The sequence below is a fragment of the Ascaphus truei genome, chromosome 9 (genome assembly GCF_040206685.1).
Source record: "Ascaphus truei isolate aAscTru1 chromosome 9, aAscTru1.hap1, whole genome shotgun sequence".
Lineage (NCBI taxonomy): Eukaryota > Metazoa > Chordata > Amphibia > Anura > Ascaphidae > Ascaphus > Ascaphus truei.
In genome coordinates this window covers 45,624,389-45,651,364 of record NC_134491.1, presented here as the reverse complement: position 1 = coordinate 45,651,364, position 26,976 = coordinate 45,624,389, and the positions used below count along the sequence as shown (strand labels likewise).

The following is a 26,976-nucleotide window of genomic DNA, read 5'->3' as shown; positions in this document are numbered from 1 at the left end:
TCTGCGCGCTGAACTTTCTGATGAAAGACAAGGAGAGAGGAGATACCTGTGTGCGCATGATCACGGAGATACCTGTGTGTGTATGATCACGGAGATACCTGTGTGCATGATCACGGAGATACCTGTGTGCACATGATCACGGAGATACCTGTGTGCGCATGATCACGGAGATACCTGTGTATGTATGATCACGGAGATACCTGTGTGCGTGATCACGGAGATACCTGTGTGCGCATGATCACGGAGATACCTGTGTGCGCATGATCACGGAGATACCTGTGTGCGCATGATCACGGAGATACCTGTGTGCGTGATCACGGAGATACCTGTGTGCGCATGATCACGGAGATACCTGTGTGTGTATGATCACGGAGATACCTGTGTGCGCATGATCACGGAGATACCTGTGTGCGCATGATCACGGAGATACCTGTGTGCGTGATCACGGAGATACCTGTGTGCGCATGATCACGGAGATACCTGTGTGCGCATGATCACGGAGATACCTGTGTGCGCATGATCACGGAGATACCTGTGTGCGCATGATCACGGAGATACCTGTGTGTGTATGATCACGGAGATACCTGTGTGCATGATCACGGAGATACCTGTGTGTGTGATCACGGAGATACCTGTGTGCGCATGATCACGGAGATACCTGTGTCTGTATGATCACGGAGATACCTGTGTGCATGATCACGGAGATACCTGTGTGTGATCACGGAGATACCTGTGTGCGCATGATCACGGAGATACCTGTGTGTGTATGATCACGGAGATACCTGTGTGCATGATCACGGAGATACCTGTGTGTGTGATCACGGAGATACCTGTATGCGCATGATGACGGAGATACCTGTGTGTGTGATCACGGAGATACCTGTGTGTGCATGATCACGGAGATACCTGTGTGTGCATGATCACGGAGATACCTGTGTGTGCATGATCACGGAGATACCTGTGTGTGCATGATCACGGAGATACCTGTGTGTGCATGATCACGGAGATACCTGTGTGCATGATTACGGAGATACCTGTGTGTGCATGATAACGGAGATACCTGTGTGTGCATGATCACAGAGATACCTGTGTGTGCATGATCACAGAGATACCTGTGTGTGCATGATCACGGAGATATCTGTGTGTGCATGATCACGGAGATACCTGTGTGTGCATGATCACGGAGATACCTGTGTGCATGATCACAGAGATACCTGTGTGTGCATGATCACGGAGATACCTGTGTGCATGATCACGGAGATACCTGTGTGCATGATCACGGAGATACCTGTGTGTGCATGATCACGGAGATACCTGTGTGTGCATGATCACGGAGATACCTGTGTGCATGATCACGGAGATACCTGTGTGTGTGATCACGGAGATACCTGTATGCGCATGATGACGGAGATACCTGTGTGTGTGATCACGGAGATACCTGTGTGTGCATGATCACGGAGATACCTGTGTGTGCATGATCACGGAGATACCTGTGTGTGCATGATCACGGAGATACCTATGTGCATGATCACGGAGATACCTGTGTGCATGATCACGGAGATACCTGTGTGTGCATGATCACGGAGATACCTGTGTGTGCATGATCACGGAGATACCTGTGTGTGTATGATCACGGAGATACCTGTGTGCATGATCACGGAGATACCTGTGTACATGATCACGGAGATACCTGTGTACATGATCACGAGGGCTTATCTGGTTCTAGCAATGGTGTCCGAGGATTGAGCAGCACACGCAGGGATTCCGCAGCTGCTGCTCTCTACCAATTAGCTAGAACAGGCGTGGCCAACTCCAGTCCTCAAGGGCCACCAACAGCCCAGGTGTTCAGGATATCCCTGCTTCAGCACAGGTGGCTCAATTGAACACTGATGTTGGTAGAGGAGCTGTTTCATTGTCTTGGAGGTTTGGCCGACATATCATTTTCCACGTGGGCATTTTAACGCGTATACCACAAAAGGGTGTGTTGCGTGACATCTCTTAGCTAATTGTTGTCTCTGTGCGGGATTGAGATGATCCCCTTTCATTATATTATTAGGACAGCCGCAGTGTAAGCCGGGGAATGTGCCTGTTGTTGGAGTGGATAGAAAACACAGTGGGTTTTTTTTGTGTCTTGTTATTAGCTTTGATTAATATGTCACCCGCGTTATTCACAGGTCTGTCTGTAAATGAATGTGCGGTGCTCACGCCTTTCCCACGTGCCGATGTTTTGAGTGTGAGCGATTTGACACTACCAGACATGGTATTAGACGGCTCACGCGGAACACACAGTGTTTCTGCTGCCGTCTTGTTAGCAGGTTAACCACGACCCGCAGGATATCTTCTCCTTTATGCTAATAAGATCCTCTTATAGGATAGCCCCAAACACAGGGGGAACCAACTGCTGAAGAAAGGATACCCTGAAAACCTGGCCTGTTGGCGGGGCTTGAGGAGTTCAGTACCCCTGCCCTGAGATGCTTGGTACTAAAGACGCAGCACTATCTTGGACCAGTTCAGTGGCCTCGAGCTGCCCATTTTTCGGGGGGGGTTACGCGAGGCCTCTCGTGGCAGTAGTGTGCAGTAATCTCACGGTGGATGGAAACAGACGAGGATAGGTGCAGCTGTTCAGGCCACAACAGCTGTAGCTTCTATTATATCTGGGGTGGTATGTGTGTGCGCCGCTTTTAGACTTTGCAACCTCACCAGGAACACCAGCTAACAGACACTTGGACATTCCTCCCCAAATATTTCCGGCACTTGTCAGGCTGAAGAATAGAGGGACGGATCCATGTACGAGGTCGGTTTGCATCTGATTTCGAGACATTATTAGCTTCTTTTTTTTTAAAACACAGTTTTGAAGTACAGATTGCATTTAGAAATGAGCGTTCACTTCTCTCTTGGTGAGGAAACAATGGGGAGGGGGGGTTCATTATTTTGCACTGAAGGACATGGGGCTTGATTAGATTAATATAAATATGCAGATCTTGATGAAAATTCTCCTGAGATCTGATGCTTTGAGTCGTTTTGCTGGAGGGAAATCTATCCCTCAAGAGCCCAAATCAAGAACACGCTGTTATTAATTGTTAGCTCACATTTTATTGAATGCATAATAATGTGATCATCATTAACAATATGTTAGAGCTTTTGAGTGTAATGAATAGAGACTCCCGTAGTATTGAATGCTCAGATACACATTGTACATGACAACGTTCTCATTTGGCCCAATAAACTGCATATTGTGACCTAACTTTAGGTGTTAATATGAACTGGTTTTCCATTTTAATCTTGGCTCTGATCACACAAATCGTCATCTTCTAACTCGACATAATTCACGTATCACTGAAACCTCTCCGGCATTCTCTCCTCCGACATGAGACCCGACCTCGCTTGTAATAATTATAGCTGCATGTATACTATAATCCATCACATTTGGTGTTGGGCTTCTAAACTTTAAACCCGTTTAACACGTCTTAATGTATGAAACAAAGGTTAAAAATAGCAGAGCCAGTGACCCAGCAATGAGGGCTTCCACGTTGTTGCTGAATCTCCACAAGGAAGTTGACAGATGTAGAAGTGCTTTAAATCCTGGGAGTATTAAAACTCCACACAGTCTGATGTAATTACCTCCTAAAGACGCTCACATTCATATCTGATCTCCTCCTGCTACTGACAGTGACAGCTCCGTAAATTCTGAGAAACCGAGAGTTCCAATTGTCCCTGTAATCCTGCTAAATCTTCATCAGACAAAAGCCTGTCAGGGCCCATTGTCAGACCCTCTTTTTTTAAGTCATAGCCATCAGGCATATCAGCTAATTAATCGAGGTGTGTACTTGTGTTCAACAGGTGTCATTTATATTCAGCAGCTCTATCAGGAGCACGAACAATGACACCAACTGGTGAGACCATCGAAGCCAAGAATAATAATAATAATTCCTTAATACTTCTTTTACTCTGCTGTAGGTATAATTTCTGTGAACATCGGGATTAGGCGTGCTAGTCCAGGTGCGATAGTGCAGAGTTAATGAGTACTTCAGTATTAGGTGATACCTTTTTTATTTAGACTAACCATTGATATTATAAGATTAGCTTTCGAGATTTCTCCTCTGTGTACATCTTAAAATCTACATTTTTCGATGCCAGAAATAAAGTGACTTGCCAGGGTCAAAAGAAACTGTGACTGGGTCTAAAAGCCGGTTCAGTCTGTTCAATGACAGGTCATAATAACTATGCTATGCTCGTTAACTTCAATTAACATCCCTTAATAGTAACGCAATATTCACTAAAGTAAATAACATAACGTTTGCTCGATTTTATTACCGTAAAAAGCATAACAGCCGTTGGAGTAAATGATTTACAAATGCACCTACATTATAAGCATACCATATTCACTAAGCTCTGGTAAGGTTACCGCCGGGAAGTAATGCAACGTTGCTGAAATCATCCCTAAACCTGGTGCTAGTCCCATCCTGACCCGGAAATAGGGCTTGGAGATCACAGAATACGGAAAATAGCTGATAAAAGTCCATTTTACAAATAAAAAATAACCCGACCATAAAAAACAATATTAAGTATGTATGTATGTATGTATATATGTATGTACATATAAATATATAAATACACGTGTGTGTGTAAGTGGATAGAACAAACAATGAATACATTTCATACAGTGCAAAATCATATATTGATACTTAGCAATAATAAATATAAGGGAGGTGCTAACCCGTGATAACTGATTCTTTCCCGATAACTGCTGCCAATTAGGTCCTCGACCCAACAGGTGCAGAGTGGTTTTACATGAAGAATATACATATATAAATATACACATACATATACAGAATATATGGCAACATAGTACATACATACTGTACATACATATGTGTGTGTCAATAACCCTGGCAGAACCCCTTGGAATATATCCACTGTGGTAATCCAATGGGTCAATGGCCAATCATAAATAAACTCCATTCATGTAGAGAATGATTCATCACAGCCCAAAAAAGGAGAAAACCGGAAAGGTAAAACCACAAAAAATGGAGGCCTAATGGCCGACTATAATCCACCATCCATATCCCTCGACGCCCCATCCTCAAACTGTTGAAGCCATTAATCCTTCCTAGTTTATAGAATTGATTTTATAATGTGTTAGCCACTCTTACTGATGTCACCGGAGAGAACACACCCCCTGCCAATGACTTACATTTGTTGGTATGAGCGGTTAGCACGTGATCAAAAATATTAACCAATATGTGGCCACTTGCGCTAATAAGGGGTTCATATATTAAAACGTTGCTAAAAATGTTTTTAATGAACGTTTATCATCTTTACTTCATATTCTCTCTTTCTCCACTCCCAAATCCTATTTATTGTCTGGGTGTGAGTAACAATGATACTTTATTAGTATCACATTAGTTGAAAATCACATCGTTACCCTGAATGATTGCTAATGAACCACTGTACGGCCCTAATTGTTGCATAGGATTCGTTTCGTGAATAAGGCATTCGCTGAAGGAAAATAACGTCCGTTCCGGTTATAGGTAATGTCACGTTATTTGCCGTGATTTACCGGGGCTTGGGGAATCTTGCCCTTTGACTCGGAGCAACTAAACACTGCTGACACCTGCTGGCCAGACAGAAAGTCTTGCGGCCAACTCAAGGAACTGATCTTAAGGCGCGGTGCTTGCCGGTTTTACTTACATATGTCTATATGTGAAAGTCGCCGCTCACGTGGTGCGCGCGGGCACGCACGCTCACCCAAGCTTGGAGCTTGAGTAAACAAAAAAAATTGACTTTCAAGCGCGCTCAATATGCCCCCAATGCCCCTCCTCCCCCCTTGCGAAATATACAGGCCACCCGGCGCTCACGCTTAGATAGTTGGTGACGTCACCGCTCTCAAGTATGAGCGCGGTCAGCGCCAGCGGGGACGCAGCCTTAGATCCGCAACGCTTCACAATTCCATATATAACCCGTGAGCTGCAGCCTTCGCCACTCTATGAGACTTTGTTGCCTGCAGTTTTAGGATCACTTTTAACAGAAGCCATGAATAAAATCAATGTGTTTTTTTGCCGGTGATGGTTACATTATTTGACCGGCTATTAGTATGTCCTGGGCACAGCGTTATAAATGACAAATAATACATGGTTACAAATACATAGTTACAATGAGTGGAAAGGGTTATACAGTATATACAAGACATTGTATGCACAGTTAAAGATATATATATATATATATATATATATATATATATATATATATATATATTTCTGTGTTCCTTTTTGGGGGGTGAGGGAGTGGAGAACACATTAAATGATGAATGGATTTATGTGTTGTGGCGATGTACTCTTTATTTGCTATCACACTTGATCAGAGCCACACTCATTGTACAACTTGACATTTATGAATATTATTGATACATACTGTCATAGACAACAATACCCGTTACTACCTTACATTGAGATAATCAGCTTTATCCACTATAAGCCGTTGGGTTTGGCAATCAAATTGCCACGCAGTTGAATTAATATCTTTTTACGACTTTCCTGCCAGCCTATCTGTAATACAGAATTATGCAATGTCCTGTACTGTGAACGATTGCTCCAGGCAGTTATGTATATATTAATGTACATAAAGATTAAACACTGCTCCACATAGAGATGGGAGAGAATTAATAGCAAACTCCTAGACACAACAATTGTTTGTCATTTTAACAGTGCTGCCAGGAGCCGGCAGATAATGGGAAGCGGTGTGACTCAGATCTGTCGGCATCGCTCTGGTTTCACTGCCTCGCTCTCCCTTCTCAGCCTCAGCATTTTAATGCACAGGCTGCACCCATATGAAACTGTGGCCCTCAAATGTTTAATAACATACATACGTTTAAGGCTGTATGGGAAATGTAACAGTAAAATCAAATAACAAACTGATCCTTTTTTCCTGCTGGGAGGGTTTGCCTTGTGATGTAGTTCCTCGCAGGGCAATCAGCAGTCAGGCTGCAGTGCGTTGAGATTCCTGTGTCCTAATTGTGGTAGCTAGACACGCATTTCTCGGTAGAAGCTTAAATGGATCCACGTCAAAGGGGTTAAGAAGCACAAAGTTGCACAGTGGGAGTGCTCATTTGCATGTCATTACCCAGAATCCCTGGCTGCAGTGGCAGCGCTGTGTAAGATGTATGATTATGGGGTATGGCGACCTGTCTGAGGCCAGGTCCTCGCTGGCTACTGCAGCGCCCGCTGTGTCGAACGCTGCAGGGACAAGAGCCGCCCCACAATGGGGCCGGGCCCGCTGCGAGGGGGGGCCGCTGCGCAGAGAGAAACATTGGCGGTTCAGACAATGAGGGCAAACATGCCGGGTGATGTCACGGCCGTGCCCCCGTCACGCCCCCCCCCCCCACCTGTCTTTCCCCCTGCAGCTCTCTGCAGGCCGGGGAATTCGGCTGCACACGCCGCCAGCCTCCCAGGCGCGCGTGCAGCGCAGACAGCGGGCCCGGAGCCTGAGACGTGATTGTGCTTTATCATTTCTGAAATAGCACAAAGTGTTCCCCTTGTAGTGTCCAGGTCACCACGGAGGGAGAGGTCAGATTACATGCTGAACTCAACACAGAATATAGTTTCAATACACCCTGTCCAAAGAGCTTACAATCTAACATGACATCCAGTTCAATGCAAACTACATAGTCGTATTGGCCATGTACAAAATGCTACCAAAACAGAGGCCAGTACCACTGGATCCCGCCATGGTCGGTGTTCTGCATCGCTCCTACTGTCACCTTCTGTGATGTCATTTCTGGCTCTGCCGGTGACTGGGACCATTTGTTGACAGCAGGATGGGGGGGGGGGGGTGTTTGAAAAGAATCTGGGTTCAATATAAAGTTTTTCATTTGCATTTGAATTTCTTTAGCAGGGATGCACACACAGCCACTGTCAGACGTTAGAATTCCTTCTCCTGTTTCTTAATGTTCAGAACTACAGTGATCTGCTTCTGCAAAAGATTAAGGAAAACACACAATGTTATTAGAAATAAAACAAGAAAAAATGTTTACGGCGTTGCCTTCCCTGAAACCTCAGCTAGCGTCCGACACACCTGCGGGTCAGTGCTTGGGAAGGAATGACGTCGCTATACTGCCGGGTTTCAGAAGAACACCGTTACAATGAAAATATTTCTCGCAGAATATATAAAAAATCCCATGTGATATCGAAATTGTCATTCTACTGTTAGCACTAAAGTCATAAAATTCTTATTAGATTTGTCACTGCAGGTGTTTAATACGATTCGTGGAGCTATTTGACAATGTCGATTTTCAATGCTGAGATTTTAATGACCTCTGTTTATTAAACAAGGACTGGAACTGTTAGCGAGCCGCTGTCTGAGAGAAGCGCGCGTGTGTAATGTACGCACAGGGGAGAAGTCCCCTTCACATTATCATGTGACAGGGCTGGGGGGGGAGGTCAGGGCGCTGTATGCGTGTAACAAAGGTACCAATATCGCAGGAACAATTTCCATTATATATGCCAAGTTAAACCTCCCATCTGCTGCCTGACAGTAGATTGTTGAACTGCAACTTTGCGTTGCTTTTGTATTCATAGAATTACAGCATGTCACTGCAAGCGTGGCTTTATCCTAACACGCAAAGCCCAAACTAATTCCGGTCCCAAGTAATTGACCGCGTGTTGTTTCCTCTAGGAAAGTGACTTGGCCAAGGTCACAGCTGTTTTCTTCAAAGAGAAAAGCCCAAGCCAGCAGGTTATAGAGTAAGATAAGCCAGGGATGGCCAGCTACAGTCTTCAGGGGCCACCAACAGGTCAGGTTTTAAGGATATCCCTGCTTCAGCACAGGTGGTGCAGTCTTCGACTGAGCCACTGATTGAGCTGCCTGTGCTGAAGCTGGGATATCCTGAAAACCTGCCCTGTTGATGGCCCCTGGGGACTGGAGTTGGCTACCCCTGTGATAGGCCGTAGTTACTGTAACTTAAGTTATGTTTACAGCGATTTGGGTCTTGACATTGAATTGGGCTGTGGTTCTGGTTACAGGATTAGAATCTTGCCCCTTTACAGTAAAAGGAAAAGACATCCAGTCTACATACCCCCAAGATAAAATACCCAAGCATATACATCATATCAAATGTATATAGGAATCAATGTAGCCAGCGAAAATGTCTTCTTAAAAGGCGACATCAACAAAATAACAATGCATTGTATCTGTAAGGCCTGTCCTGGCAAGAGGGTGCGGTTGGGATGATGGAATAGGCCGGTGTTTGTCTGCACGCTAGGATAGGACATTGCCACCCTGAGGACAGAGGTGATGGGATTCTTGGCAGAGCGTGCGCTGCTGTCTTAGTGGCACCTGCCTGGGCTATTGTGGGCTTTAGTCTGGTGAGATAAGCCATCTTTCTGTGGCATCTATCACTGCTGAAGAGAACAGCAATGATCAGCTGATTCCTGCAGCACTGAATAGCAGATCACACACAAGCTGGAGGTTGGTTACGCTCACAAGGAATCTTACTAAAAGGGTAGTGGATACAGGGAACAGTGTCCAAGCAGAGGTATTGGAGGCAAATCCAGGAATACAAAGGATTTACAATATTTTGTAATAAACTTTATGGAATCTATAATTTTACAGTGTGGGTAGACTAGGGGAAAAGGTTATTTATTGCCCATTTCTGTGTTATGCAACTTGTTGCTTTGCAGGTCTGCAATGCGTTGCTGGCCACTATGGCAGTGAAAGGGTAAGGGGTTCATTGCGTAAAATAATGCTTACATATCAAATTAATGTCCCCTTCTCGTGTGTTTTTAACACGTGACGTGCTGAAGGAACCTGCAATCATTACTTAATGACACTGGGAGGAGCAAATATCGGCATTGAAAAGGTGATTTGCAATATGTTCCAGGACCCCCAGCACTGATGGGGTTAACCCCATGGGACAGGCAGAGGGAACATCTGTTGCAGAGAGTGACAGGCCCATTAAGATTCACTTTACACTGCAAGATGAACCTTCTTGAACAAGACAGCACGATCGAGACACAAACCTCACTGCGTTAAGAAGGATAAACTGTGACAGTCAGAATTGAGTTAGAAGCATAATCCAGTTAGGGGAGCTTTTTATGCAGCCTCACGTCATCTGCGATAATTGAAGCCAAGCTGTCCCTGAATACTGCATGGCCACGTGACAGCGGAGAGGGAGCTAATTGCTCTATTAAAAAAAAACAACAAAAAAATGGGCAGTTAGGGAGAAGGTTTTTCTTTGTACATTTTAGATGCATAATAATGCCCCTTTGGGGCTTGTACCAGAATAAATACATCTTCGAGTGAAATGTTTCCTATTGACATGGGTGAGAAATTGCACGGTGGTTCTGAAAAGCCTAAATGAAAATACATCTCTCAAGGGCATTTTGTGCAGCCGTATAAAATGCAGGAGGACAGTCTCACTGCGTACATCACGTTTCACCATCACACACTATTTACATTCTTATCATTGATGAATTCTGTAACCATGTGTTTACCGGAGGAGGTAAAGCAGGGGCGGGCAACTCTAGTCAACAGGGGCCACCAACAGGTCAGGTTTTCTGAATATCCCTGCTTCAGCACAGGGGGCTCAGCGGAAGCAGGGATATTGTCTCTGTAAAGCGCTATGTAAAACTAGCAGCGCTATACAAGAACAAACAATTATTCATTTTTATTATAGTACAAGGATCCACACATGTTGATAAAGGGTGAAGCCTTGTACCTTGAAGGAGGATAGGTGAACAGGGCCAAAAATGCAATGCCACATTTTTATCACAAATCCTAAATAACGTCACTGGACTTTTTTATTTGTAGAAATTGACACATCAGGCGGCACAGCGACCCAATCCCCGAATACGAGCGCAAATCCCCCTTAGATTTCGATGCAGAAATAAAAAACAATGGTTTAATTCTCCCTATCCTGTAACACCGTATCACACTGAAACCTGTATCAGTGTGGTTTCCGCCAATGATTTGTTTCGGAAATATATTTCCTACCTCCAATAGACACCGATTGTTTTGCTTTGACAAAGACTCACTAACTGAGCTAACTTAATGTGAAAAGCTTCAATCCCCACTTATCAGTGCAAGATCTTTTGTTTACCCAGAGAGTTATCTTTTCCAGATGGATACCTTTTAAAAGACTTTCTTTTACAGTGACACTGGAAATATAGTTTTTTTTTGTTCCCTGTTGGTGTTCTCTGCATTCTTAAAAAAAACAAATGTGACATTCATTATTTATCTAGCACAGGCAAGATCTGGAGACCACATTCAGTCTTCCGAAGGGACTGGGACCCGTGGGCATGTGTAGGGTACCACAAAATATGGCTTGTAGTGTATAGATTTTCAGAGTGTGTCCCTCCATATAGTATATAAAGAGTTGATATATAGTACTATGTTTGAGCCTCTTTCTTGCCCTGTAGTTAGTTTAATTTAACGAGAGTAATTTATATAAAAGTGTATAAACACCTATGTTTCTATTTTGTTGAGGAATTATGTGTAACACCCCTATTCCCCCCTCCCCCCACCCCACAGGGAGATTTGCTGGTACTGTGGTGTTAAGATCTTGAGTGTGTCACTTCTGATGCAGAGTGACTGCTGTTCCTATGGGAGCAGAAGGTTGGAGCAGAGGAGTGAAAAGAATAGTAAGGATGTGGACAGGGATATGAGCCCGGGTTCTGTGACTTATAACTGGGTACAGCAGGAAGGCTAGAGGTTGAGGCACTGAAGTGGACCCCATGAATTGGCCAGAAGGGCAAATGCCAAGTGACAAAATACCATAGGAGGCCTAGTATGTGCCTGAGGTCTTCAAGAACAAGGAAGTCACTATTGGATCAATGTACACATGGCCTCAGAGTTCTCAATCATGGATGTGCTTTCCATTTCCATTCCAAAGACTTGAACCCTCACTAAATGGTAATCTGGGGATCCAGAGGCCTATAGTGGGTGAATATTATTATGTTTGCTAAGATTGATATGGAATGGATAATCAATATTGCTATTTTGTATGACTGAACATGGTGAAGATTGATTATTTCTAGATTTTGTTTAGGATTTAACAATAAGGAAATGTTATTTTAGAAATCCCCCTCACCCTATTTATTTATTCTTAAATCCTTCCAGACTCGGCACCATGCACAAAAACCTCTATAGCCATTTTTAACAGCCTCTGAGAAGTTCTGGATCAGCCAGAGGTTGTCCATAACAAATCTCTGTGACGTGAACCGTACCAAATAAACCCCTGAGCCTATGAGGGTTACACGTGGAACAGTACTTTGCAGCTATTCAGATCATTTGCAGGACATCACAAAGTGGAACTGTTGGGCTTTGTACACAAACCCTCAACAAATTCTGCATAATCCCCAAGGTGCCGGAAGCCCCTGCAGTAGTCTTGAAAACGAACACGGCACATTGTACATTGTAAAATCCTGCCGTGCGCCTGTGTTTATCTCCAACCCTCTCCCCAACAATTCCTTCTCTTTTTGTAAACAGTGTTTTACTTATCATCATAAAATAGATTTTTTAATTCAAGCTTGAAAATGAAACTCCAAGCCGCAAATAAACAAATATCATAAAATATATACTAGAGTAATATACAGCAGTTGGCAGTACCTGTAGTGATCATTGTATGGTCTTTCTACTGTACGCTTGAAAATGTCAGCGGTTGATGTTTTTGCATTCTGTGTATTTATCTTGTAGCTTCATGTTTATTGACGTCTCTTTTCTTCTTCACTACAGGCCTTGCAGCTGGGAGTCCAAGCAGATGAGGTGAGGAAGACTGTGCAAATTGATCGAAGCCACATCTAACAAGACAACAACGGGGCATCCCTCCCAGCCCAACCCGACTCAAAATCCAAGGAGCCCTCTGCCAAAAGCCTGCTTTTACTCACTGACTTTAAATAGCCTTTTTCTATTTGGGAGAAAAATAGGGATTAATCAGCACTGCAGTTCACATGGATCGGAGAAGCAAAGTGTGCAACCCCGGCTAATGAGACTGCTGCATTCCCATCGACAGCAGGAGAAATGTCACTATAAAAGGATTGCTTTACCTTTATGTGTGAGGAGCTTTTTGCTTGCCGGGGGGCTGGACAGAGGCACGCTAAATGCTGACTTCTGCACCCGGTGTTTCCATATCTACCCTCTCATTTTAGTAAGGACCTTTTATTTTTTTGCAAAACAGAAATGGGCCTTCGGATAAGACTTTGGCCCAAAGACTGGGTGTCTTTCTTGAAATCCTGGGTTCTGTTTTCACTTGGGCTTTCCATGCACATGTCCCGATCTCTGGCATGTCCGAGTGTGTGCCGCTGTGACCGGAACTTTGTCTACTGCAATGAGCGGAGTTTGACCTCAGTGCCTCTTGGAATACCAGAGGGTGTAACCGTGCTCTACCTCCACAATAACCAAATTAATAATGCTGGATTCCCTGCGGAACTGCACAATGTCCAATCAGTGCACACGGTTTACCTATATGGCAACCAGTTGGATGAGTTCCCCATGAACCTTCCCAAGAATGTCCAGGTGCTCCACCTCCAGGAAAACAACATTCAGACTATTTCAAGGGTGGCGTTGGCACAGCTCTTGAAACTAGAGGAACTGCATCTAGATGATAACTCTATTTCAACAGTGGGGGTGGAGGATGGTGCATTTCGGGAAGCTGTTAGCCTAAAGTTGCTATTCCTGTCTAAAAACCACTTAAGCAGTGTACCTGTTGGCCTTCCATTAGGTTTGCAAGAGATAAGGTTAGATGAAAATCGTATTGCCACCATTTCAGACCAGGCCTTCCAGAATCTTACTAACGTGGAACGTTTAATCCTAGATGGCAACCTCCTCACCAACAAAGGAATAGCAGATGGCACTTTTAGCCATCTACCCAAACTTAAGGAATTCTCAATGGTACGTAACTCTCTCACCAGTCCTCCCACTGATCTCCAGGGCACCTATCTGGTAAAGCTGAACTTGCAGGACAATCAAATCAACCATATACCAGTGACGGCTTTTGCCAATCTGCACAAGCTCGAGAAATTGGATATTTCCAACAATCGCCTCCAGATGTTGATACAAGGAGTCTTTGATAACTTAACCAACCTGAAGCAGCTGACTGCACGAAACAACCCCTGGTATTGTGATTGCAGCATTAGGTGGGTTACTGAGTGGCTGAAATCTCTTCCAGCAGTCATCAATGTTCGGGCTTTCATGTGTCAGGCCCCAGAACAGGTCCGGGGAATGGCTGTAAGGGAGCTTAATGTGAATCTATTATCTTGTCCAACAACCACCCCTGGCTTGCCACCTGTCACTCAAGCTCCTCCCACAATTGCTCCAACAACCACACAGCCCCCTACTGTCTCAATCACCATGCCAACAGAAATATCCACAGTCCCAACAACCACAGCATCGTTAGCCCCTACTGTGTCTGACCAGGAGGACACCATCGATAAAGTGACCCCTCCCATTAGAGAACGACTCCAACTCTTCATTCATTTTGTAAATGACACTTACATCCAGGTCAGCTGGCTGTCCTTTATTTCCGTGATCTCCTACAAACTTACTTGGGTTAAACTGGGACACAGCCTGGTTGGGGGTATTGTCCAAGAACGGATAGTCAGTGGAGAGAAGGAACACTTTAGTCTGGTCAATTTAGAACCCAAGTCCACTTATAGGATTTGCTTGGCGCAGCTGGATGCTTTTAACAACTACAGAGCAGGTGAAGAAACTGTTTGTGCTGAGGCTGCCACCAAGGCTTCACTTTTAAACAATGGCAGCAACAGTCCGTCCAGCCATGAGCAGACAACGACACAGAGCATGGGCTCTCCTTTTCTGCTGGCGGGTTTGATTGGGGGGGCAGTCATCATTGTTCTGGTAGTCCTTCTCAGCGTCTTCTGCTGGCACATGCACAAAAAGGGACGCTACACATCTCAGAAGTGGAAATACAACCGCGGGCGCAGGAAAGATGACTACTGTGAAGCGGGCACCAAGAAGGACAACTCCATCCTGGAGATGACGGAAACCAGCTTCCAGATCGTCTCTTTAAATAATGATCAGCTCCTTAAAGGAGGTTTCAGACTGCAGCCCATTTACGCCCCAAATGGGGGCATCGGTTTCACAGACTGTCATATCCCCAACAACCTGAGGTACTGCAACAACAGCAGCGTTCCAGACTTGGAACACTGTGACACGTGATACTGTCACATCCGGGGGTGGGGTCAATGCCAAGCTACAAAATAAAGATGGACTCAACTTTGCAAACAAGAGGAACAAAGACACAAAAAAATACATTTGATAAATGTTAGGCAGATGCATTTGTGCATCCGGATACTCTGTAATTTATACTGTGTACTATATAATGGAATTTAAAAAAAAGTGCTATCTTTTCTATTTCCAGTTAATTGCAAACAGTTTTGTAACTCTTTGCTTTTTAAATCTTTAAAAAAAAAAATGCTGAAGTACTGTACAGGGTTGTACAATAATAACCCCTTTGCCATGATAAAGAAAAGAACCTGTGTGTTTTCTTTGTACATTATATACATATTAGAAATGAGTAATTTCTCTGGGCAACAATTTCAGATTTATTTTTGTACTATAAGTAGTGTATCAGTTAAGTTTTAAAACATCAACACTTCATATTACACATTATAAAGGGAGCATCAATCTGACGCCATCCATGATTCACTATAAGATGGCGTGGCAGTGTGTGAGGGCTTCATCAGGTATCTCCATATAAGATCTGTGTGCGTCTTGAGGGCGGAGGAGAAGCAAAATGACTTCATGTATTTCTGGTAAGACGCACATTGCTAACATTATTTAACTTGCATCGTAATCGAACTTGAAACATAGCCGCCAGTGTATGACAAACTTCCATCCCCCTGAGGCTATTTCTCTATAGTAACTGGAAACCCATAAATCATTGTTGAAGGTCTCCAATAATTACAGCTGTTGACCCCGGCGGCCTGCTCACTGCCTGGGCTGCCCTGTAACCTTCTGGTGACACGAGGAAAGTTGTATTCCTCTAAATAGAGACGTGCTGAGGGACTTGATGCTTAGAGGGCTACTCAATATCATTATACATGGCAACTTGATCTGTGGTGAGCAGGACATCAATATTCCTTTTGCAGATCAGCAAAGATAATGTGTATCGCCTTGTAGCACACTGTAATGAAAGAAGTGGTTTAGCTGCTTCTCTCTTCACAATGTGCTTGTTCTTTGGCCTGCATCAGGATTTCTATTATTTTGTAAGAACGTCAGGTCAAAGGAGGGAAATATCACAGCGCAAAAGCAATGCGGCTCTTTGAAGCAAAGATGACAAAATCCTCCGAATTCCTTATCGGTCAGTACATATTTAGGATGCTTTCAGAAATGTCAGGTGAGTAAGATGTGAAGGTCCGTAACCAAACCGTGACATTTTATTAACAAAAAAAAGCGGTTAAGCGCTCAGAGTCTACACCCTTGTGTAAAGCAATGTTGTTAGGGTAACAGCATTAAGGTGATGAAAAATAGTTTATATTCTGTATTATAAAGGATCAGCTTAAATGTATGACATGAGCCACGGTATTAGGGAGCGCTGCTCACCCTATTTTTTTTTTGTGAAGCTTTAGATCCGCCCCATGCAAGAATCACTGTGGGGTTTACTGATTGGGCCACCCAGTATTAATTGCATAATTTCCCAGGGTATAAGGCTACGCTTATGGTGATGTGACGTCAGGCTGCTGTCGCTGGAAAAATCAAATTGAGATGACTTCCAGCGATCGCGATCAAGCCGTCGCGTCACGCTTACCATAAGCGCTTGCGACGGTGGCAATGCATTTGGTTTGACGCAACGTCACTATAAGCGCAGCCTAAGAAGGGGTTGTAGCACTCTCTCTAATGTATCCCTGATGAGGGCCACAGAGGGCTGAAACGCGTTGGATTGAGGAACAGATTACATGCACCCCCTGTAAGTAGAGAGAGGGTCCACAAGTTTGTTCCAGTAAATTGGATTGTTTTCACTACATCAGCGTCGGCAACGTCAGCAACGCCTGCAGCTGTTAGTGAGAAGCAGCATACAGCCCAGGGGCAGTCCCAGAAAACGTCAGACCGGAAACGTCCTGTGGTTACACCGCATCCGGGTTCTGGAGAGAGGAGCACGCTAGCCGCAGCATCAAGTTCTTTCCAAGCACTAAGCGCGACCCCTCAGTGTCCGGTGCACGGAGGAGTGGTGCCCAAGCAGAGAGCTGACGCAGCGGTATACCTAGGTACCAGCTTTACCTTGAACCTCCCAGTGACCCATGGGAAACGTCCAGGAGACGATTGAAGGACAACATACCCCCCTGAATTGGGCTCCTACTGCTATCAGGCAATTTAACTTTTTTTTTTCATTTTTATGTATTATGTATCATTTATTGCTTTTTTCCCTTCCATAAATAATTTACTTGTATCACTTGCGCCCTTTTTTCCTGTTTTGTTTGATGTGATATTTTATTGGAAAGATTTGGTAGTCAATGAGACGTCTTCCAATGAGAGAGACCTGCACATTGCTCCTCTCACAGGGGACAAGAAACACATAACAAAGCCAGTCCATTAAAGCCCTTCTGGTCCGCAGTCAATAACACTTTGAAGTATTTTCTAGTTGAACTGGTTGGTCTATCAATACTTGATTCTTTTGGCCACTTGTTGTTCTGTATGCTATGGGGAGTTCAGTTACTTCTTTTTAATCACCTCTATTTTATGATCATTCTAAATCCCTCTTCTGTGAGCTCTTGTATTTGAGATGTATTCGGTGAGGTGATTGTAATTTCCATTTCACTAATGAAGTGGCAGGTGATGTATTTGCACTGGAACATAGCGTGTTCCGGTGACAAGGAATGTGCCAAATTTGAGTAAAGATACTAAATTACCTAATAATAATATTACTAATTGTCATTCTACATTTTGTTAACATCATAAAGCTTTTTAAGGAAAAAAATAGCTTTAAGTCACAAAACTGTCACAAAAAGATGTGACCTGCTTATTTTGCCATTCAAAGTGATCTCTAATTGTTCTCTGTGACTCCTGTTATCACTATAAGGGACATGCACCTTATTCCCCCCACTCACCTAATCTTACCACGTACACTCCTCCGAAACAGAACAAGCACCCCCCATCACCAGACCCCCACCCCCCTCACCAGCAAAGACACAAGTCCGTCTCCCACACAAATATACAAATGAGACACATTGTCGATTCTGCTGGCCTGTGAATTCAATGGAAACCCCAGAACTAAGCCCCAGTGAATCTTGCAGGTGAAATCTTACAGGTGTTCTGTGAGCACGAGCTCCATTCTTGTGTCTTCAGTTTTTTTCCTAAAAAAGGACATTTGCAGCATGTTTATTTTCAGGTCCAGAACCGCTGGAAGTGTTTTAACTGTGACAGGCATCATGTAAATACTCCCCGCTAGAGATATGCGCAAAACCCGTTTCACAGAATTTCCCGGGCTTACCGTTAAAAATCTGTTCCGCGGTGTAAAATCCGTCTACGCATTGTTCCAGTTTTAATCCGTGCGGAAATCCAAAACCGTCAGTGGATACAATCCCCTGGTGGATTTTACCAATCCGTGGATTCAGCTATCCACGTGCAGATTGTATTCAAATCCACCAACAGATTGCGGAATCCGTGGATTGGATGGTCGGTGATAAAAAAGAACGAATCGCGGTTCCAAATATGCAAAAAAATTAAATGCCCATCTCTACCTCCATCCTCCGGGATTTCTCAGGCACTTTTCATCTCTAGCTAGTGCCACACATACAGAGGGAATGCTCGTCATTCAAACTGCGACTGTGTTAATTGACCCTGAAAAAGAACAATATTACATTAATTTAACAAGTTTTCCTGCAAAATCTATTGAAAATAAAAGAGCCACGCCAATCTTGCTAAAACTTGGGTTAAAACTAGAAATTGTTGAATTTTTCCATCAAAATATGAATTTGCTGTAGAAATGGTGGTTTGTCACATGTTTCAATATTTGCAAAGTTGAAAAATAAAACCACTAAGTTTTTATACATTTTGGGGGGAATACTTGAAAATGCAAAAATTAGTGAAAGTTAGCAAACTCTTAATGAGAACTTTTCTTAATAGGCGAAAGTTTGCAAATTACAGGCATACCCCGGAATAATGTAGGCAATGGGACCAGAGCATGTATGTAAAGCAAAAATGTACTTAAAGTGAAGCACTACCTTTTCCCCACTTATCGATGCATGTACTGTACTGCAATCGTCATATACGTGCATAACTGATGTAAATAACGCATGTATAACAGGCTCTATAGTCTCCCCGCTTGCGCATAGCTTCGGTACAGGTAGGGAGCCGATATTGCTGTTCAGGACGTGCTGACAGGCGCATGCGTGAGCTGCCGTTTGCCTATTGAGCGAGATGTACTTACTCGCGAGTGTACTCAAAGTGAGTGTCCTTAAACCGGGGTATGCCTGTAATTAATAAAAATTGCACCATATTTTTTTTATTGACATTCTTACTAAAATGGGGGGGCAAAAAAAACAACGTATCAAATTTCAACAAATTCGTCCATCTCTGGTTACAGCTAGCGAAAGTGAACACAATTGTGTTTTGAGGACCAGGCGCTACATCTAGCTGTTTTATCAATACCATCTCAACTCACATACAGAAATGAGTAGGTACATGAAGCTAGATATATCCAGACCAGCTGTGCCTCGCACTATAGCACCCAAACCCTTTCACTCCCTTATTAGTGCGTACATGTTTTTCATTTTCTGCGAGATCAGAGAACCCGTTTCAAAATAGAGCGTGTGAGAAATCTATCATTGCTTTTGCATATGTAATCAGTGTGTTATTCTGTGTGACTGCGTCAGAATCTGGATTTCTATTGCAGGATCCCCGGAGTCCACTTGCGTTTTAACTCCCGTTATCTAGATTGTTTGCAGGTTGCGATAACTTTTAAGCGACCAGCAGACTTCTTCACAAATAAAATGATAGTGTACAGAGATTTCCAAACCTTAGGTCTCAATTAACGTGTAGAAACCGATGAGACTTGGACCGCTCTGTCCACTATAATTTCATCTACGGACAACCTAATGTTGGTCCCATAAGGCATGGGGAACAGGGCCACTCCAGGGCTACCAACAGGTCAGGTTTTAAGGATATCCCTGCTTCAACATTGAGCCGCCTGTGCTGAAGCAGGGACTGATTGAGCCACCTAGTCGGAAGCAGGGACTGATTGAGCTACCTGTGCTAAAAACAGGGATATGCTGAAAACCTGACCTGTTGGGGGCACTTGAGGACGAGTTGGGAACCACCGCTGAGGTATCACAAATCTGCATTTATTCAACACTGCGACCAGAACGTATAAATACTTCTCCCGTTATCTGAGTATTTCACCCCGGGAGGTACGTTCTGAAGCAGCTGTGCAAAAATATATTGTTTATATTCTTTAACAATTATGTAGTTTATATACACAATGCACATACAGTTGGGTAATATGCCATCTGGCATGTTAAAGTAATATTGAATGTTTATAGCCTTAAAGTTGAAATATATAGTGTTTGCTCTTGAAATGTAGTCTCCACTGTTTCTCGCCTCTCAAGTTAAGTTCATTTAACTGATGGTTTTGAAAATGTAAAGATCTTTGATTCCGAGCTAGATTCACGGAAGGTCAATATTGCTGCATTAAAATTTGGGTTTTACCGTTTGTTTTTTATTTTACAATTGCTGATGTTTTCACTAAAATATATTCATTGTCATTTGTATACCCGAGTATGGCTTTAAAAAATGCAAGTGATAATGCTTATTTTTAATTCCTAGACATCTGCGTTAATCATCACTAAACATTCAATTGTGCATTGTGGGAGAGGGGACATTAGGGTAGGGGGACTCAAATCCGGTCCTCAAGCCCCCCCAACAGGTCAGGTTTTCAGGATATCCCAGCTTCAGCACAGGTGGCTCAATCAGTCCCTGCTTCAGCACAGATGGCTCAATCTACGACGGAGCCTCTGATTGAGCCACCTGTGCTGACGCTGGGATATACTGAAAACTTGACCTGTTGGGGGGGCTTGAGGACTGAAGTTGAGCCCCCCCCTGCCTTATGGAGTAACATAATTGTATTTATCTCATTGCATCAGATAACACCCCCTATTGACTCCCGAAATCACAAGCTGATGCAGTAACATTGTAGTGTTGCAGATGGATCAAAAAACACAACCCAAATGAAACTGATGGCGTTCTTTTCTTGGATGAACGTGCTGCTTTTTGCCCTGGAATTGCACCAAAGTAGCGCTGATGCATAATCCCCTGGGAATCTAATCTAATCATAAACATGTAATGCTGCTTTGAAATGCTTCACTTTGGTCTGTAATTGTGCAGCACATAATAGCCGCAGAATCCTGCAATCCCAGGCGGAACAGAAATGAGATTATACATGAATAAAAAGACTGCACATCTATCATTTCAATTTAGCCAGGGAGAGCAGGAATTCCTTCCCTGAGAGCAACGCTTTCTTTCCTCCCTTTCCGATAAATTACATCCAATTAATTGGGTCCAGGCCAGCAGTATATCTCTTCTGATGCTCTTTGATTTGCGGAAAGCATATTAAAAGTTTCCCCTTGTGAAAAAAATTATCAAGTAATTGGAAAGTGTAAATGTTATCAGTTTGGGAACTATGAATACCATCATCTTCCTTACCAATATTTTGTAGCCACAGAGGGCTTTAATATGTAGAGATTCCCGTTTGGGGCCAGAAGATGTAATTTCCGGGGCTTCCTTGTGTGACACACTGATTGACTTTGTTCCTTATATTTTGAACATTGACAAAGCTTTTTGAAGTGAAATTTCTCAGCTGACGTTGGCTCATTGGAAACTCTCATAGGGTAAAATGAATTGAGTTTGTGACTTACTATGAAACGGAAGTAGCATACTGCGCATGTGCAGACTGGCGCAGCAGAAGGGGGCAGAAAGTTCTCAGCAGCACTGTGTGCTGGCCGAATTTAACAGATTGGGGGCATGCACGCACTCCCCCTGCCACCCTGTGAATGTAATTGTGTGCATGCGCAGGTAACACAGGGCGTGGGCGGATGCGTATAAACTTCACTGCTATTGCGTATGCGCTGAAGGCATATGCATCGTGCGCATGCGTCATGTTTATGGTATGTGCGCATGCGCAAAAAATTACCTCTCTGCACATCAGAATACTGAGTACGCATGCGCACTACTCGGGGAACTCCAGGAACAACAGTGACACTGGCTGTGGCTGGCTCCCAGGGAGCACAGCTCCGCTACCTGTCACCAGCTCCAAAATACAACAATACCGCTAAGTAATGTGCGGTGCAGCACCACCACAACAACAGGACTAGTCTGCCACTGACAAGTGTCTGCTCCGGCATACTGACCCTGGCCCTACTATCTGCGGGGACACACGCAGTGCCAACCATACTTCACACACACACACAGACGCACGCACGCACACACATATGCACACACACACATATACACACATACACATATATACACATACATATATATATGCACACACACATACACACATATATATATATATACTTGCATACATATACATATACACATATATATATACCCACGCGCACACACACCCATATAGCGAAACAAATAACAAATTAGCATTTAAAATTGAAAAAATAAATCAAAACATCAAAAGTGTCTTAACATATTACACGCGACATATATATTAATGAATTAAAATATATTACCTGTAATAATTTTGTTTAAAAAAAAGGCGGCTGTGAGGATCACGCATGTTAAACATATATCATCATTGCATTTTATTAATGCGTTTCTACTTTAGTTTATCATTTCAATGGAATTAAACAGTTTTGCACACAGTGACTGTAAAAACACCAAGTCGTTTCACTTCTTACATGCGTGCTCGCCACACACACTGTTTTGTTGTTGTCTGGACTGGTAGCAGTACGTTGCACGGGCATTAGTTCCGGATGGGCAGGTGCTGCAGGGCAAGGCAATGAGGAAGGATGACATTATATTGGGCGCAGAAACTGGTTGGTTCTGCTGATGCAAATTCTCTCTTCTCCGTGATGGAGAAACCGTCAGAGCCACAACCTAGAAGTCTCCGAATAAGATTGACTCAACATATCTAATACTTTAAAAAGTCCATAATATGAAGGTGATCGTTGATGCTGTCGTGAGCCCACATACCTAAGCAAAACATATAGGAGCTATTATCCGATGAACTAGTGATGAGTGGATCATCTGAGGTCAAACTATTGGTGCATCGGCTTTCAATTATATCTGAGATTTTCATAAAATGTTCTTACTCTGAGATTATGTTTCAATTCTTCCTCTTAAATTTACGTTAAATATTTGTGTATGCACATAATGTTTTCACTGACCATACTGTAAATATAATGTCACTAGAAAAGTGGAGATACTTGGGCGCTGCCTCTGTGGGATGGTGAATGATGTAACAGAGTGAAATTCACAATCATGCAGAACTAGGGTGAACGATAGTGAGAGGCCGAAAGTATTTGAGAAAATATACTGGCCCAAACTGTCGCTGCTGCTCAGCTGGAGAAGGACCTTCCCTGGATCTTCAGAAAGTAGGTGCACACAAGAAAACAGCGAGCGCACATGTGGAGAAAGTAATAAAAAATGATAAAACACTGTTAGATGTCTATTATTGATTTATCATAAAATAAATAGGGGTAATGGGATGGAGTAGTGCTCATGCTAATGTAGACAAACACTCACACGGCCAAATGTGAGTGGCGGTCACATCTGTTGCAGAGTGTTGTTGCCTCTGATCTGGTCTCTACTGTACTCACAGCCCCAGGTCATCAAATCTTCCTTCCAGGGTATATGGGTAAACCTGATGAACCTGAGGAAGGATTTTTCCGAAACGTGTTGTTCAGATCACAAGAAGATTTTATCCAGTTCAGTCTAGCCATCTGCCTGAAGACCCCTGCTTTAGACCTCCGGAATCGGGAGAGAGAAGAACTTTAAGCAGGAGTCTAACAGCATCATAGACAAAGGACTTAATCACTGTTTAGTCTGTTACCCCCGATACCATCTCTTCCTCCATCTTCCACTGAGTGACTGAAAAGAGTTGAGCAAGAAGAATTAATCCATCTGAAGCTCACAACCAGTGTTTGGTTGTGAGGACACTTACATAAGTCCATGTGAGTGATTTAGTTAGTATTTTTTATTACCCATCAACCCCCATTATCCTATATTGGGATTTTTCCCCACTGTTTTCATTCCTATTTCCTGAGGTATTACTGGATAAGACTGGCAACAGGAGTACCAGAGAGTATTGGCATACTTCATCTACGAGGGCATGCTTATACGCCCGTGACATCTACGTTTACCCATATACCCTGGAAGGAAGATTTGACAACCTGGGGCTGTGAGTACAGTAGAGACCAGATCAGAGGCAACAATACTCTGCAACAGATGTGACCGCCACTCACATTTGGCCGTGTGAGTGTTTGTCTATATTAGCATGAGTACTACTCCATCCCATTACCCCTAATGATTTTATGATAAATCAATAATAGACATCTAACACAGTGTTTTATCATTTTTTTATTACTTTCTCCACATGTGCGCTCGCTGTGTTCTTGTGTGCATGTAGATATAATGTCAGGCTGGAATTCTTACTGTAAATCTGAGCTAGTTCCAGTCTCTGCAATGTAATCACAAGACATCCAAATCTTCCACCTTGTCCCCTGTAACGTCCATGCAATGAAACCAAATCAACCCCACCGTACCAAACATGCACGCATTGACATAGGTATCATGCATATAATATACCATTTTACCAGCAATATGTGCATTTCATCCCCATAACCATTCTATCATTCTATCATTACACCCCAAATATCTGTCCTATGTTCCTCTTCAAACAGACAGTTATGTTTCTCTTTCCAGCAACAAGGCCCTTTCTTGACTGATGAAAAGAAAATGTTCAATGGAACTTTAATGAACAGTGATTTTTTTAAATTAAATAAGAAGTTCAGAGCTTTCAGAATTCCCAACCTTTTGGAGTTTTTTTCCCCTACAAATCAAGCCTGCCTGTTGGATTGGCATTGTAATTCTGGTGATATCAGAGCGCCTGCTCCTTTATATCCAGATGTTTGCAGCATTCATACAAGGACTTGAATAAGCTGTGTGATGGGATCCCAATCTAAAAAGGGTATACACTGTAACATAGCAGCCATACGGGAGACAGAGCTCTTACAAGGTACACGTTGTTGGAAAGAACAAAATGGGTCAAATCCAGAACAGAGCTTCCCAAACATGGTCAGTATTGTCTATTCTGTGTGTGTTGAGTATTCGAGATGAGAAGCCAGAGAGGATATGTTATAATACATATGTCATAAATATTCCAGGAGAGATGACAATAATCTCTCCACAGAGATCCATTCCCTCCTGAACTAAATATAATCTCGCCACAGAGATCCATTCCCTCCTGAACTAAATTAATCTCGCCACAGAGATCCATTCCCTCCTGAACTAAATATAATCTCACCACAGAGATCCATTCCATCCTGAACTAAATTAATCTCGCCACAGAGATCCATTCCCTCCTGAACTAAATATAATCTCGCCACAGAGATCCATTCCCTCCTGAACTAAATATAATCTCACCACAGAGATCCATTCCCTCCTGAACTAAATATAATCTCGCCACAGAGATCCATTCCCTCCTGAACTAAATATAATCTCGCCACAGAGATCCATTCCCTCTTGAACTAAATATAATCTCACCACAGAGTTCCATTCCCTCCTGAACTAAATATAATCTCGCCACAGAGATCCATTCCCTCCTGAACTAAATATAATCTCACCACAGAGATCCATTCCCTCCTGAACTAAATATAATCTCACCACAGAGATCCATTCCCTCCTGAACTAAATATAATCTCGCCACAGAGATCCATTCCCTCCTGAACTAAATATAATCTCGCCACAGAGATCCATTCCCTCCTGAACTAAATATAATCTCGCCACAGAGATTCATTCCCTCCTGAACTAAATATAATCTCGCCACAGAGATCCATTCCCTCCTTAACTAAATTAATCTCGCCACAGAGATCCATTCCCTCCTGAACTAAATATAATCTCGCCACAGAGATCCATTCCCTCCTGAACTAAATTAATCTCGCCACAGAGATCCATTCCCTCCTGAACTAAATATAATCTCGCCACAGAGATCCATTCCCTCCTGAACTAAATATAATCTCGCCACAGAGATCCATTCCCTCCTGAACTAAATTTATCTCGCCATAGAGATCCATTCCCTCCTGAACTAAATATAATCTCGCCACAGAGATCCATTCCCTCCTGAACTAAATATTTATTGCACATAGTGACCCAGTGGAGCATACAATCTAGTGTCACAGGTGTGAACTCCAGGCACAACAGGGACAAGAATTAAGGTTTAAAAAGATGGAGGTAGGTGTACAATGCACAGGGCTGCAGTTGAGGATACATTATGACTTGCATGGATATAATGCTTACTATAATAATATATGTCTCACTAAAATGCTGCATCACCAATATTACCAATTCACAAACAATTCTGTCTGTGAATATGTTTTTACTTTCTGTGAATTCATTGCTCTGAACAATTACCTCTTGTGGCAAAAATACAATGATTTCACTCTGTTTGATAATAAATAAACAGCATGTTGCACATGCTAAAAATGGACGTTGAGTAACTCTGCTACAGTCCTGTACCCATAACTAAGATGTTTGAGTAGTGAGTATTCTTCCGGGGATACGTTCAAGTGAAGGGACTAAAGAAAAAGTTATATACTTAATGTATTTGGATTAAACAAATGCACTCGAACAACATGAGTGCAGCCACATCACGGGTGATAGTGGAAGTTGGTCTTTCAGTATCCGATTCCTGCACGAGAAAGGAAGAATTCATAATGATTTTAGTTGTGATTGTTTCCCCACCTTTTCCAACACTTTCCGTGTTACAATAATCCTTCATTCTGAACTACAATTGGCCTCCTC

The 26,976-nt window shown here is 43.1% G+C and overlaps 1 protein-coding gene and 1 long non-coding RNA gene across 3 annotated transcripts in view; one reads left to right on the top strand and one right to left on the bottom strand.

The window, feature by feature from the left end:
* The window catches only part of FLRT2 (fibronectin leucine rich transmembrane protein 2), a 48,704-nt gene extending 33,223 nt beyond the window's left edge, over nt 1–15,481 (top strand). For both annotated transcript variants that reach the window (XM_075614610.1, XM_075614609.1), the window contains exon 2: nt 12,727–15,481. In XM_075614610.1, coding sequence (XP_075470725.1) covers nt 13,171–15,165 — 1,995 coding nt within the window. In that variant the 5' untranslated portion in view covers nt 12,727–13,170 and the 3' untranslated portion in view covers nt 15,166–15,481. The remainder of the gene's footprint in view (nt 1–12,726) is intronic.
* On the bottom strand, nt 7,418–22,055 carry LOC142502914 (uncharacterized). Its single transcript, XR_012803894.1, has 4 exons — nt 21,646–22,055; nt 18,437–18,786; nt 10,014–10,177; nt 7,418–7,968 (listed from the first exon to the last, which is right to left on the bottom strand). It is a non-coding gene; the product is annotated as an uncharacterized LOC142502914 (long non-coding RNA).
* Nucleotides 22,056–26,976: the final 4,921 nt, after the last annotated feature.